Source organism: Pundamilia nyererei, unplaced genomic scaffold, assembly GCF_000239375.1.
Source record: "Pundamilia nyererei isolate P.nyererei 1_Seehausen unplaced genomic scaffold, PunNye1.0 scaffold00116, whole genome shotgun sequence".
Classification (NCBI taxonomy): Eukaryota; Metazoa; Chordata; class Actinopteri; order Cichliformes; family Cichlidae; genus Pundamilia; species Pundamilia nyererei.
In genome coordinates, this window is record NW_005187517.1 from 396,808 (window position 1) to 412,903 (window position 16,096).

The window sequence follows — 16,096 nt, forward strand, 5'->3', positions numbered from 1 at the left end:
CTATATTATTTTAAACCACTTTGGAGGGGTTCAGTAAAAAGAAATGCAAGTAAAGTTTTATTTTTAATCTTTTTCTGATTATTTTTTTGGAGTTAGATCTACTTCACTTACAAAAGTTTCAAATTTAACAAACACCTACTTCTTAATTTTCACATAACTTTAAGTGAGATCCATAATTGGCAGTTGCAGCTCAAGTTATTGTGCTGGATGCAGTGAAAAACAAATTGGATCACTTCTGACTTTCAACTTGAATGAAAACAATAAAGAGGAGAGTTACACTAGACAAAGTTCAGTAAGATGGCAGGGCTTTGTGTAAAACCCCCACTTCAGTAATGAGTAAATCAACAGTCTGTAAACCTACTGCACCCATGTTGTCACAGGTAAAATAATCTAACATTAAAACACCCAATTGTCCACGCTTAACTAAGAGTAAAGCACTGTGTGATTAAACAAACGGTGCAGTTTAACTGAAAATACAGCTCCATGGGACTGGCTACTCAACCTCCACAAACCTCCTTGATATGCACCCCTCAGGATCCTACAATAACTATTGTAAACTCCAGGCTATAACAGTTGTCAGCAGGGCATTACTATGATTCTGTGCTCAGTAATATTGTTTTTATTGTAAAAGGTAATGTTCCAAGCAGTGAAAATATTCATCTAGTTGGCAGTTCCTCCCACTTATTATGTTGCTACAAAATAAATTAAACAACATATTGTTTGTTGCCCGGGTATGCCTAAAAAGCTTAGTTTGGCTACATAAAAACACCTTGATAAAGAAAAAATGCACAATGTCTTCTGTTTTGAGGAGAAATACTTTTTAAATAAAGATGACAACTAAACAATTCACTGTACGGATACAAACTTGATTTTATATTGGTAATATCGCTATTTTAACCTCAATATATATACAGTACCTCATATATATATGCGCACACACACACACACACACACATATATATATATATATATATGAACATACACACATATACCCGTTTTGTTCAGTAATCACACTTTAGTTACAATTATGTCGTTACTTGCAAGACAGTTACCTACACGGCAAGTGGGTCGGAAGAAACCAAAAACATCAAAAGTGTCTTTTCCTTCCTGCACACTTGGGCTACAACAAGCTGATTTCAGTTTATGTGGAGGGAGGACAACAATGGTGGAGGGGTGTTAAACGTTTTGGGAGTGGCTATTTAGATGTTACTGTTGTTTTGTTTTTTTTTATTGCATGAAAAAACAAGCAAACTATGAAAAAAAAGTGCAAACTGGCTCAATGACAGAAAGGACCACGTTATCCTGCTATCACAACAGCAACTATTAGCAAGCATCTGCACAGGTAGCATGCTAACACAAAGCTAGCAAAGAACCCAGCATGATGTTAAACCAATAGTTGTGCCATGAAGTGATTTTCAGTAATTGCCAAAAAACTGTTGGCCATATTTAACTTTTTGTAAATGACTTGCTGGCCGTTAATCTGTCAAACGTATCTTAAAAATATCTCATGAATGATTTAAAGTAATTTTGAGCCAGAAAGAACATTACCACAACATGGACATGGGTAGCCCGACAGCCAGAGCCTTAAAAGTGGACAAAGGCAGTGATGAGCAGTCTTCACTTTCAAGGTCTAAGATATTATCCCTAGTTTCTGTTATAATCCTTAGCTTTTTTCTCCCTTTGAGTTACTGTTTTGGTTACTTTTTCTCAGTGCCTTCTGTGATTTCACTATCTGCATTCAACGGTTTTTCTAAAATGACTTTGTCATTCAGTTTCTTCCTGTTTTATTTTGAAGGTGGCTCTCTTTGCTTTTACATACCTGCTTAGTTCCTTTCCCCACCCTCATTATGGTCTTGACTGAGTTCTCCTGTGCCTTATTATCCATCTTCCTTTAGTGATTATTTAGTCTGTTTTTTCTGCTTTGCTCTTTGTCAGGTTGCTGGGTATAACTGTTGTTCCTGTGTATTCTCTCTCTCTTAAGTAGCCTACATTTACTTTGTTCTTGTTCTGCATGTAATTAGGTCACCATTACATTTGTGATAAAACGTGTTTGCTGACGCTAATTAACTGCACTTCCATGCACACAGTGTTTACAGTAGCCTGTATACCATACGTTCTCTGTGATCTTAATACTGGGGAAATTAGTTGTATCATCCATTAAAGGGGATGCGGTATCTATTTTCTTCAGTGCAAAAGCCAAAATTAAACATATGCAGTTTATTATTATTTGATAATCCCGTATTAAATTGGGTAGAACTGTAAAGGAGGACTTGCTGAGTGTATATGTGTCTGTGTGTGTGTGTGCACTAGTAGTATATTTTTAACACATACTCAGGTATCCTTCAACATGACTAATTACATGAGTGTGACCTGCACATGGACACAGACACACACACATAAATGTGTGCATGTCTTGCTTTTTCTAGCTCTGCCCCTCTCTCCAGCCAGCTGCTCTGTTTCGTTAACATCGGCACTTTTCGGTTCCTCAGACGCTCGCATGCTCCCTTGGTCTCCCTCTCCCTCTCTCTCTCATACACACACACACACACACACACACACACACACACACACACACACACACACACACACATACAGCCCATATCTATTCATACAATCCATAGAGACATGCAATCCATGGAGACGATTCATGTAGCAAGAGAATAAATGAGTGCAGAAGCAGATAACGAATGAACCTGAGCCAGGCTGGTGTGTTACTGTAATGAGGCCAGGGACGGCTTTGTGCTCACCTTGTACTTTTTACACCTCCTCCCCTTCCCTCTTCTTTTTTCTCCTCTTGTCACCTCCCCTCCCTCCCTTGTCCCCTCTCATCGCCCATCCTCCTCTCTATGCCTCTCTTGTCCCTTATCTCCTCCATGGTTAAACTTCTCTTCCTACCACTGTCCTCTACTAATTTTTTTTCTTTTTGCCCCTGTTCTCTCCCTCTTACTCCCCCACCTGTTCTTCTTTTCCTCTACTTGTCAACCCATACTGACTCTCATCGCCTTTCCTCTCTTTATTCTTTGCCTCTACATTGCTGCCCTTGTGTCCTTGTTAATCCCTGCTCTCCGTTGCTAATACCACTCCTCTCACTTTCCCCTTATCTGCTCTTTAGCTTCTCTCCATCCACCTAACTTTCATCTACCACATCCTCTTTTTTCCTCCTCTCCTCTGCTCTCCTCCCTAGGGGGACCTACACTGAGAGTTGTCTCAGGTAGATTAATTACATGCAGTGACATGAAGGAGCTGGCCAGAGGCTTTAGTAATGAGTCTGATTACTCATCTCCAGCAGCTCTGTGCACTCAGGGGAGGAAAGGCGGGACAGTAGGCCAGCAGAGGGGCCTCTCAGTAGGGAAAGAGCAACTTTCACATATGGGGTTCCACCAGTACACCAGTGTTTCTGGCAGCAGCAGTACCACCAATCTGAGATGGAAGAGTCAGCTACATGCTTAAACCTTATCTCATGTTACTTAAATAATCTGACTGTGTACATTTCTATTAAGTAAGAGAAAACTTTTCAGTCTGAAGTCATTTTCTTTGGCATTTAGAAAATAACAACAACAAAAAAAAATGCTGGCTACTTGTTTGTGTATCGCTGCACTCGGTGTTTAAATTAGACTGAAGAATGAAGAAGTTCTTCAGAGCAGCATGGCAAAGACACAAAAGAATGATTGAATTCAGGAGAACTTGATAATCACGAGAACAAAAGACAACAATCATTCCTCGTGAAGCCAAGAATGTGGTTTTGATTTTTTTTTGTAAGAATTATGATCAAATTAATGTGATGTTTTGCCAACAAGTAAAAAACAGTCATTTGGAGGGCAGGTTAACTTCTGACATTCTTTTTTTTTTTGTTAATCAAGCATTTTGATTTATCTGAGGAAAAACATGTTTATTAGGTTATAAAACCAATTTCTTATTAAGTTATTCTTTTTACTGGTTTTCACTGTGGTGCAGGTTGGTTGTCAGTTCTTCCTTGATGGCAGCCAGCATATAGACAGTGACAATCAAACATTATGTGGCAATAAATTTTGTAGACGAGCCAAGGCGATGTAGTATATTACAACTGATATTGATATTTGGTGATTTAAGTATTTGATATTTTGATGGAGGCATTTTTTAAAAAATTTATTACCTTTAACATTTGATATGTGCAATTATTCATGAGTCTTCTTGTATTCACGATTACTCGTTTACTTTCTGCCCAGCTCAGCTGCTTGTTGCATTCGTGGTGTTCGAAAATGAAATGCATGTTAGCACCAAGGAAGTTGCATTGTGCCCTCTGGTGGATAAACTATGCAACATTCATAACAAAGTTGAAGGGTGTTTCTCACATCTCTTCTGTCCTTTTTAAAAATATATTTTATCGGCTATTATAAATGTTGCTACTGATATATCAGCAAATAGCTAACACAGGCTGATGCATCACCCGGCTTGTATTCTACAGGAAGAACATCATGAAGGATAGAACAAGCATCAGTTTCTGTTGTAGCCCCTCCCATAACCACTGACATCACTGGTTCCAACTTTGATCCCAGTAGTATTGTGACGCAGTGGCAGTTTGTCAGGTTAGGCCACGTAACCACAGAGAAAAGCTGTGACCAGCGTAGCATTGATTTGATTTGATTTACATTCCTCTAACAATGAATCCTAACAACTCCCCTGATTAACGATCTAGTCCAATCAGCAGGCCAAAATGTAACTGGTCCACTTATTTTCCATTGTAACACATGTGTCTGTGTACCTGATGACAGTCCCATCAAATTCAGCTCTACTTTATCTTCAGTGTCTAACGAGTAAATATCATTATTCATTTGAGCATGATAACCTCATATTGTAAACATCATATCAGGATTGACATTAGCTTTACAGTGTGGGTGTGTGAGTAATGCTAAATTGCAGTTTTTAAAATGGCAAAATGTGCATAATCGCATTTTGATTTACTAAATTTTTTGAACTTCAGCTTTGCAGGCCCTTGGCATACCTGTTGTTTAATGACTTTATTTCTAAAGTAGTTTTAGCTTCCTCCTCTGCTGCTTCTGTCTCTTTGTGTTTCCTCTTCTCCCCTGGCTTCCATCTCCCCTCCTGTCTTATTTTTTCAGCGTTAAATCAGCTTACCATTTTTCTGGGACTCCGGAGCGTCCCCCAGGAAGCGAGTTAGACAGTGGGTGATGCTCAGTGTGACTGGGTGGCACGGTGTCACAATGTGGTTTGTGTCAGCATTTTAAACCATGTGACAGCATGAATAAAGCATGATGTGGCAGGCAGCGGGGTGGGCAGAGACTGACAAGGGAACAAGCCTGCCCAGTGTTTTGGGGAAGGCGGACAAGTCGAAACTCTTAAAGTTTAATGGGGGCCACGCCGCAGAGAGAAGAAAGGTAGTGTGTGGGGATGTGTGTGCGAGTGGGTCGTGTGGTTTCATTGGGTTTCCATAGACAGTCCTTCAACCAGTGGGATGCAATAGTGTTACTAATAAAGTCAACAGCCTACCTCATGCATGGTGCGTCAGGGTCACAACTAGTGGGAAGGGAATATGTTCAGTCAGCCTTTTCTTTGTGACAGAAGTGCTTCTGGTTGAAGCTCTCCTCTCTGGAGCTGTTGACCTCCCAGAATCCTGTGGTTTCATTGGTTCATTGTTCATCACATCATCGTATTGTCTCAATAAAGATCCAGGAATCCCACATTTTTTCTTCACTGGCTGCTTACAATGTTCCCTTTGATTTTTTTTCCCCCCGTGTTTGTGTTTTTCTTTTTCCTCAACTTGTCCATGTATTTCATCTTTTTCATTAGAAGCATAACTGAAGCTGTGACTACTCTATCAAAGCAAATCTGTTTATTTCAAAGGTTAGTATGTTTGTATGTTATTGATCTTACTCTTTATAAAAGATTGTCTTTGAGAGGTAAATGTAAAGCAGTCATATAACCCCAAAATTCAGTCTTTAGCCTGCCTTAAATGGACACTAGGGAAGTTTGTATCATTGATTGTACAATGTACGGTAGTGTTGTGGCCATAGAACAAGGGCGCATTCGCATTTAGTTTGGTTCCCCATAAGCTTTTAATTGCTTTCACTCTGCAGTTCTGTCAGCCTCGGGATACAAATGTGAATAGTGGGTTGTACAACCAAATCTGGAAAAAGACTAGTGACTTCTGGCAGCTTTCCCCAAGTAGATGAAGTCATAGACAGCGGAACAACTGGAGTAACTGTCTATAAGTGAGCAGAAGAAAAGGAATCTTGTGGCCAGAGATGGAGAAGGACACTAGATATCAAGATCAAGAGCGAAGCCCGGACAAGCGTTTCCTTGATGGAGAGAATTTTGGGGATTAAGAAGGTTTAAAAATGACACTAAACAGCAGTTTTATTCTTATTTTAAAACACTCAAGTATCACATTATTATTTCCTTCAACCTCCTCCCCACAGCAAGTATGAGGTCCTGAATTGGAATAAAACAGATGCTAAGAGTAATCCCGGCAGCAATCGCAATTCCAATTGGGGGGGGGGGTTTAAGAAAAAGGAGTTTATTAACTTTGTCCAGCAGATGTGAACAACAACAGCAGATCAACTCCACAGTAGTGGAGAAAAGTTCAGTTTGTATCACAAGTTTGTGTGTGTGTGTGTGTGTGCGCATGTCTCAGGCCCCATTGCCCATACAGCATGCCTGAGCTCCATCTACCAAATCCAGTGTGTCAGTGAGCAAATTGGAAATGCCAATTTCACTTTACACCGCTCCGTATCTTATCTTTCGCTTACCCTCATCCCACCACTTAGCTCATGTGTAAATGAATAAGGTCCTCTCACACACATAGCACTCATGATTTCTGGCTGCCTTGCCGTCTTTGACCACCTCTCCTTTTCCGCATCGCCTATCTCCCTCCCCTCGTCCGCCTGCATTCTTCCATGCCCGTTCAACTGTAACCCATCTGTTTTTTGTTTTTCTCTACGTGCATCCATGAAATATGTCTGTTTTGGCGGATATGGAATTCCGCTCGCGTGCGTTCTTTCGCTCTTTCCCTGCCTGCAACGAGCAAGTCTGGCTGAATCACTATGCAGATGACACTATATCCCACACAACTCGCAATTTGCATTCAATCCATTATAGAAGAACAATTTCTCACGCGTTCCTGGTCTTGTTTTTCTCTTCCCTGCAGTACGACTACGAGGGCAGCGACATCAGCGACCTGCCGGTTGACCTGTCTGTGGTGTGGAATGGAAACTTTGTCATCGACAACCCGTTCAACATTCAAGGTAGAGAGCTTTCTCTTCTCTGTGCTTCTCTGACGCCTCCTTCTTTATTGTCATCTCCCCTCGGGGAAGCATGTAAGCATTGTTACTGCAAGAAAAAAAAAAAGAAGACGAATCGGCCCCGCTTGTTTATTTGCTTGTAATGATTTTCTGCGAAGCAACAACAAGCGTGCGCAGCTGTCCTCCTCCGTAAGAAATCTGCAATTTCATTTTTGACAGACCGTCAGGGAGAAAGGTGAAAGTGTACCAGTGGTTTGGCAAAACACTGTTCACGAGTTAGGGATTTAAAAGAAGAAAAGAGGGGCAGAGGGAGTGATTGATGGATAGCGATGATAACAAACAAACATCCCAACGCAGAAATTAATAGGGATGGATGTTAGAGAGGAAGATAAACAAATGGAGAACGCAATAGGCAGAAGAAAGGATGAAGAGGAAGAGCGATGGGTGGATGACAGGTTGATAAATGCGCTACGTAATGGCGGGGTGTGGGTGTGGGGGTGTAGATGTGAGTAAAGGGATTGATAAAGAAAAACAGAAAGCGACATGGAGGGATGGGATTTATTATTTTTAATCGCTATTTGTGCATGAAGTGGAAAACAATTACCAATTCTAAATTCTTTATCAAGTGTAATATATTGGGTGGTAGAGGCTAATGATTTTAGACGTCCCATTACACAAGATAATAAAAGTCTTGCTCTCAAGTGTGTCATACAGTCTCTGGCTGCGGATGCACGTGCAGCCTCAGATGAACGAACCCTCTCTGCTGCTTTCTGTCTCGCGTTTTGTTTTCGCTCTTAAAAAACTGACACCCTTGCACATTTTAATCTGGCAGCCTTTGTGCTGTATCTGACCTCTTTTTGACAGATGTTAGACGTGCCATTCACTTTCAGACGGTTCGGAAATTAGCTGCATATTGGTCACGACCTAATTCTCCTGCCTGTGCCGTGTTTTTTTGTTTAAAATTTCCTCTTTTAAGGTTTTCCGCCTGTGCCGAGACATCCTCCTCGGGGATTAAACCTGCTGCGTTTGGCACGTGCGGCGCAATATTGTAGCTGTCGCGATGAACTAAATGATCGCATTTTTATCCAATCAGCTTGATGGAGTCATTGCTGTAATTTTTAACTGTAGATTTAATGACTTTTTAACTGTGAAGAGTGTCAAGCAAGCAATACAGACCCACATTTATCAGAGAATCTGCAGGTGCTGCTCTTTGAGCAATGAGCTACTCCATCAAATAATAAACATTGTTGAGACATCCATATTCTGAAGAAACAATGTAATAATGACATTTGCTACCACTAACAGTCACTACAGCAATAAAATTAAGATGAGGTCTCAAACACAGTAGGAGTTTGGACCATATAGTATTAACCGATGTATGTTTATGCCAAATCTGACCTAAATTAACTGTACTGGTAATCACCAAAAGAATTTGTTATGTTTGTATCGTGGTTAATCCACCAGTATGAGCACACTCTTTAACTGAAATTACATTTTGAATGCTAAAATATAATTACTGTTGTTATCCATGGATTTTCAAATATCACCGTTTTACAACAAAGCGGGGAAAAAAATTGTAAAATAGTAAAGCACATTATTATTATTTTTTAATTGCGATGCCAAATTACAGTTTTTTACTTCCATTCCTGAATGAAAAATTTAGTTTTAGTCGTTGAACACTATGCTTGATTAATTTCTTTTTTACTTCGCTGTGCCGGCTCAAATTTTGGGTATAAATTCAGATTATTTGCTTAATGACTTTTAGTTTTACACAAGTTTTTGACATTTTTAAGCATTGGACATGAGGTTTTTTTTAGGAATTTACAGTAATATATGTATCCTAAGGGCTGATAGTAAATCCAGCATTGAATAGGTAACAGGTAACACAAAACTCTGATGGTTCTGTGTTTGTGCAAGGCCACAGTGTTAGCATGTTTGTGTGTATTTAAGATTTGTCAAACTATCAAAGTTTTGTGTTTGTGTTACCTGTTACCTTTGGGTATTCACCGCTGGAGTTGCATGATTTTGGGAAGGTTATAGGTGAAATATTTGATTGCGTGTGCTGCCTGACATTTGACTCTTAATGTATTGTAAATGTTTTTAAGCCACAATTATATAATTGCATAGATGCTAAAATGGATCTGGTATGCTTTTTGTTGTTTCTGTCATATACTAGTGCATTTGTATATTAATATGAATATTTGTATATTAATATGAAGTTTACGTGAAGTGAAAAGTGTGATGTGATCCAAGCAAGGTATTGAAGCAACAGGGAGGGCTGCAGCCTTCTTTCCAATAAAGTCTCTTCAAGAACTTAGAAGAAGGTAGGAGTGCACTGAGGCTCCAACCAAGTACAGAAACATACTTTTCAGGAGATGGACATCGTTGTAAGGCCTTTTTTAATAATAATGCATACTTTATTGATCCCAGTGGGGAAAATACTCTCTCTGCATTTAACCCATTCACTGAAGAAGTGAGCAGCCACCAATCAGGCGCCTGGGGGGCAGTGTGTAGGGACGGTACCTTGCTCAGGGGTACATCAGGGTAGCCGTTTAGTGGATTCAAACCCTCGACTTTCCGATCATGGAGCGACCACACTACCTACTGAGCTATCCCTGCCCCATATTGATTGATCTTGGGAATTATTCGTATAACATATACTGTGATAATTGAAGCTACAGGATTTCTGATTGTCACAAGCCTGAATTTGATTAGTTATAAAGTAGACTACAGAATTTAGTGGGTTTTTTTAACTTTTTGAATTAAATTACAAAACAATGAACTTCACCATGTTCTAATTGTTTCAGATGTGTTAGTACAGCATATGCTTACACTGGTAGATGCTCACGTGGATTTAAAGCCGGTTGGCTTTACATGAGAATCAGAATCAGAATCAGAATCAGAATGGGGTTTTATTGCCAAATGTTGAGCAGGTTTACAACATTAGGAAATTGCTGCGGTGCTTCAGTGCAAACATGGTGTCATAAATAACACTTAAATAGACATGGAAAAAATAAAAGTGGGGATAAGAATTAAAAGTGCTACGTGGAAAGATATGTGCATGAGATATACATGAGAGCAGGTGGTGATCAGTGCCAAACATGGAATGATACAGTGAACACAGCGTAGGGTCATGTGTTAGTGGTGGGAACAGTCATATGGTTATTGTTCATGTGTCCAACAGCAGAGGGGAAGAAACTGTTCTTATGGCGAGAGGTTCTGGTGCGGATGGACCGGAGCCTCCTGCCTGAGGGGAGCAGGTCAAACAGACTGTGTCCAGGGTGACAAGGGTCAGCTGAGATCCGAGCTGCACGCCGCAATGAGCATGAGTTGAGGGGCTCTGGTAAAGCTCACTGTAACACAAAGATAATTAGAACTGTGCCTCATGCAAAGCAACTCTAGTTGAGTCTAAGAGTAAATGGACTGGTTATTATTTTTCAACTCTGCTTAACAGCTTTACACAGCGTCTCTCATTCACACAAGCACTTTTTTACCCCAAGGATACTTTGGCATGCAGACTGGAGCTGCCAGGGAACAAACCACTAACCTCCTGATTAGATGCCCTACTCTTCCTCCTGAGCCAGCCTCAGCCACCCACAGTAAAAAGATGATGCTGGAAATTAGTATGACAGATCCTCTCTTAGAAATATTGTTTTATTCCATTTTTTTTTCTAGGCAGCTGTTGCTGTTTGGATTTGAAAGGCCTCGGTAATAAACTGTGGAGAGATTAAAATACTTGCAGGTTCTTTGGTACACAGTGTTTCTGTTGTCTTAAATCAAATCTGCTTGTGTGTTTCCTTTCACTGCATCATTCAGCAGTGGATGACAATGAAGAAGTCCAGCTTCACATAAACCAGCCTGTGTGGTTAAATTCAGTGGGTAACAAGGCCAGCGGGCAAGTAGCCGGATGGAGATCCCTAATGCAGTTAGCAAAAAGTCCATTTCTCGAAGGCTAAATTCTGTTTTCTGTCAGTCAAAAGACAAACTTTTAAAGATGATTAATATAATGTAATATAACTTCTTAGAGTGCTGCAGGGAGCTGGTGCTTTTTTTAGCCCTGGTTTACAGTTTTCAACTGAGGTCTATAGTGCAAAAAGCATGATCCACAACGCCACAGCAAGAGGAAGAAATACACAAGTCTGAAATCAACTAGAGTGGTGGGAAATATATACAATTATAGAAAGGACTGAAATGTAACATTGCTTTTACTATTTAAGGGTTAGAATCTCTGTGCTTTTGTTACATAATCCATTATTAGCTTTAATTCCCACATTTCCTCACAGCTCACGGTTGATTCTTTGAAAATAAACACTTCACAGGTGTAAGCTGTGAAGAATTTGGAGGGGGGAGGGGGTCATTTTTGCAAATTATGAACATAGCACATTTTTTCTCTTTTTTTTTAACAAGTTTCTACAGGTTTAACCTGGAATAAAACTCATAATAGGGTTTCTGACATCCAATTATTCAGCTTTGACGATATGGCAAACATTATCCAGGTAACTCTTGTGAATCGGGCCCCAGGGACTGTGTGCCACAGCGAGTACTTTGCATAACACGGAGTGGCGTTTTTCTCCGAGAGTGTGAAATCCAAGGATCTGCGACGCGGTGTATATGTCAGTGTGAACTCGACACAAATGTTCCTGTTGTTGCGACTTCGAGGTGGTGGTGCCTGGCGAGAATCCGTGCAGGCAGGCATCCAAAGGTAGCGGTTTGCTCTTCAAACACAACACAAACATCAGCACGCTTCTTAAAAGCGTGCTTTCTAAATCCGTCCTCATTCATACAGTCTTCATAAAGGCGTTCTCCTCCTTTTTTTCCCTTCTTCTTCTCTCCATCCTCTAATAATCCCTCCCAGTTCCATCCCCGTCTCCCTCTTCCTGAATCAGAGCCGTGTCATTCGTCTGAGGCAGAGCCGCTCGGCGCCGGCCCAGATTTGCCCCGGTGTAAAGTGGAGATGTTAATGTTAATTAAATCATTCATTTGGTTCAGATTAATTAGCGTCGCGCTACTTTTAAGACGAGCCGTAGCTAATCAGATTAGGCCGAGCCGAGGGCCGAGGCGGGCAGATGGATACGGAAGAGGCTCGCTTTGAAGTCCGGCTGCTGTCTGTCTGACAGAGAGTAGAAGGCGGGAAGAGCTTGTTACATGTTCTCGTGCTCCCCCCCCATCTCTGTTTTTCCACTTCATCTGTTTAACTGGTGTGACGGCAAACAAACCTGCCGGCAGGTTTTGACAATGTTGCAGCGACTGAGATAATTATGATGCTGATAAGCAGATGACAAAACAGAAGTAAAAGAAAACCAAAAAAACATTTCTGGTACGTTCAGCTGTCTTGTTTGCATGGACTCTCACGCTCTCTGTTGAATAAGGTCTCTCTCTGTCTCTCATTTCCTCTCCCTTTTTTGGCTCGCTGTGTTCTCTCTGATTCTCTCGGCCTCGCGGGGCCCCACACCATCTTTAAATTCATAACAATCCTTGTTGCTGGTTTGTTAACAAGCACAGCTAAAATTTATCCTCCTCCCTGCTTCCTTTCATCTCCCTCTCCTCCAACTTCTTAGGTGTTTGAGGTTTTAATTTATTTATTTATCTATTTATTTATTCAGTTTTACTTTTAATGACTTTTTTCCCCACTCTGCAGAGTTTGGGGAGGAATGTGTTGTTGTTTTTTTTAACACAACAAATTATCAATTCCCTATTGGCGTTTGAAGACATTACCTGTTGAATTAATTTCTGTGATATCCCTCTTGGTGGCTTGTTAATTTTTTTCCCTCCATTTATCTGCGGAAACAGTTATTTTCTCATCGGCACAGCCTCGGAGTGGTAATAATCACCTACTGAAGGTTTTAGGTGTTGTGTGGGTGATTAACATTCATTTATGCTGTTCCTTTGCTCTTTCTCTTCCTCATACACAGAAACTCCTGATTGCTTTTTTTTTCTTGCCACTGCTGCTTTCTTTCAAATGAACAACTTAAAAAACTTTCTGTTCATCAAATATTTCATGAACATCATGCAGAATATAACGTTTCTCAAAATTTGAAACATGACAGATAGCCTGCTCAATAAGATAAATGTAGGGTCCTGGAATACATAAATGAAGCATTTATTTATTGTTTTTGGAAGTCTGCTGGAGTGCTTTCTCCTTAAATTAAAAAATTAGGTAAAGACTGCCTCTGCTAAATGAAAAATTTGGCAGTGGTTAGTTAGCTTAGCCTAGCATAAAAGCCTGTAAATCGGGCTGTGAGCTAGCTTGGCGCTAAAAGATATTTTTCTATTAATTTAAACAAGCTAAAATTGTTAGACAATGTTTTTTGTTTTTTTTAGCCACATAGTGCAAATCACAAGTGTTACACACCGGCCTGGGGGGGGCTGGAGTGCAACACAAGAAAAATAATAAAAAGTAGTAAATCACACAGCCACAGCTTTACAATGACTAGTCATTTTATTAACTTGACAGGTAGCGAGCATCAGGGTGGGCATGGCCAAAACAACAAACAAAATACACTGGAAATGAATCAGAACTAACTTGCCTATAGTGAATCAACCCGATTCGGGTTGATTCAAAAGTTTCGGGTAGAAGGTTGTAAAAGAAACGGCTTCCCACCCCTACAGCTACCATGTCCAGATACGACTCTCTAAACTGTTTTTACTGCAGCTCAGCTCTGTCACACGCCACAAGGGCCCCAAACGCGCAGCTCACTGGAAACAGGAAGTAGTAGGAGAGGCTGCCGGCCCAGTCAGGTCCCAATTTGTAGCTGGCCTCATTCCCTCTTCCAGTAACAGCACCACACAGCACCAATGACCTGGGTCATAACACAAGTTGTTAAAAATAAAAAGGAGTTTTGGCAGTTTGCTGGTCTGGAGCATTGTGGTGTGCGTTACCATCAGCAATCATCTGAAAGAAGCAATTGTTGCTGCAGTCTGAAAAGGGTTATGCGTTCATTCATCAAACATTGTAAACATCCAAGAAAAATGTCCAAAATCCCAAATCCACCTCCCATGCAGTGCACAGCTCAGAGAAACTAAAAAAAAAAAAAATCTCAGACTATACAGGCCTTAGAATTTAGATTTTAATATCCAAGACAGCACAATTAGAAAAAGAACTAAAAGTCTAGCTTTTCTGGAAGGTTTCCAAGATAAAGACCATGTCACCATGGCTTAACTTTGCAAAATTGCATTTGACAAAGCCAAAGGCCTTTTAGAACAACGTCCATTGGACAGGCGAGACCAAAGTGGAGATATTTGTCCTGAATACTCAAACACAGCACATCAGCACAAACAGCTCATACCCTCTGTCAAGCTCAGTGGTGTTCTGCAGCCAAAGAACCTGGGCACCTTGCAGCTGCTGAGTTGACCATAAACCCTCTGTTCACAGTATTCTCGTGTCAGATGTTAAGCCATCTGTCTGACAGTTACACTTACCTAAAGTAGGTCATGCAACAGGATAATGATCTCAAACACATGAGCAAAAATGACAACAGAACGTCATTTTCACACTGAGTTTGGAAACGGGGTGACTAGCATGCCATTTGTGTAAACCTTTACATGCCATAGCCATAAATTAATTCCTACCAAGCAAAGGTAGCCATTATTATGACTGTTGTTCACCCCTTTGACCATAATTTTATCCTTCACAGCAACTGCTTTACAATAATGTTTGATTACAACTCAAATCCTATTGCATATGTTTCTGTCTCTCCACCAGCTCACCTGTACAAGTGCAGGGCATTGCGGGACAGCTGTGGTATGTGCCTGAAGGCCAACCCCAGGTTTGAGTGCGGTTGGTGTGTTCAGGACAGGAAGTGTTCCCTCAGGCAGGAGTGCACCGGAGGAGGCAATTCCCACCTCCCCCTCCAGCTGGCAGAAGGTGGAGGGTGGATGCACGCCACATCTGGAAACAGCCGCTGCACCCACCCCAAGATCACCAAGGTAAGTAAGTGTGTCTGCCTGTTAAGGCTGCACACTTAAAAGTTGGTACCACCCACTGTGAACATGACCGGCTTTGAGATATACAGATAGTGTATGTGTGAGAGAGCATGCTAGGATACTTTCAAATGCTTGTACGGCTGTTCTGTGTGTAGCTGCTTTTTGACAGTTGTCACTTTGTACTTGACTGTGGAGTACTGGGTCATTTAGCATTTTGTAGTGTAGAATGTGAGAGTAAATGGCATCTATTACTCTACAGGTGTCTGATCCACTCTGTGTGAGTAACACACATAATTAAAAACATTCAGCCTTTTTTTTTTTGACACCCTCCCACACAAATGCATCAAAACTGAAATAAAATGCAACACACTCAGACTCATTGGTCACATTTTCTACAGTTAATGTGAAAAAGTTTCCAGGTTCATGGAAAGACAGGAATGAGCTGGGTGACCTTTCACATGAGTCTGAGTGTGCTCCAAATAACAGAAACATTTTTAATATAACTAACTAACAATGATGCTGCATTGGAAATTAATAGAAACCACCTCTGATGATTTTTTTCCTTAATAAAGAAGTGAGTTCTTTAAACTGGTTGAGTTGTGGTCTCGTATCACAGCACCTTAATTGAGGAGAATTTTAAGCGTGATAAAATGATTTAGCCCTCATTTTTGAATTTTCATTGTGTAGCAGTGTTTTAATGAATCTAATATATAAATAATACATTATAGCTTAAAAAGGACGCAAGTTTGTGTTTTTAAAATAATCTTTGAACTCACCTGTTTTTGCAGCTGTTTTTGGATTAAATGGACAAATTTGCTGCGTTTATATACAGGTGTGCTGTGGCTCAAGACATTCCCGTGCTAAATATACAATGATATGGCAATAGTAAAATAATACTAGTTTAGATACAGAGGTAGACGTCGCTCTGGGTCTCT

At 40.5% G+C, this 16,096-nt stretch overlaps 1 protein-coding gene across 1 annotated transcript in view; it reads left to right on the forward strand.

The window, feature by feature from the left end:
* LOC102194653 (plexin-A1-like) overlaps positions 1 to 16,096 on the forward strand; it is a 166,597-nt gene that overhangs the window by 69,811 nt on the left and 80,690 nt on the right. The window contains exons 9-10 of the mRNA XM_005742072.1: positions 7,145 to 7,241; positions 14,941 to 15,164. Coding sequence (XP_005742129.1) covers positions 7,145 to 7,241; positions 14,941 to 15,164 — 321 coding nt within the window. The remainder of the gene's footprint in view (positions 1 to 7,144; positions 7,242 to 14,940; positions 15,165 to 16,096) is intronic.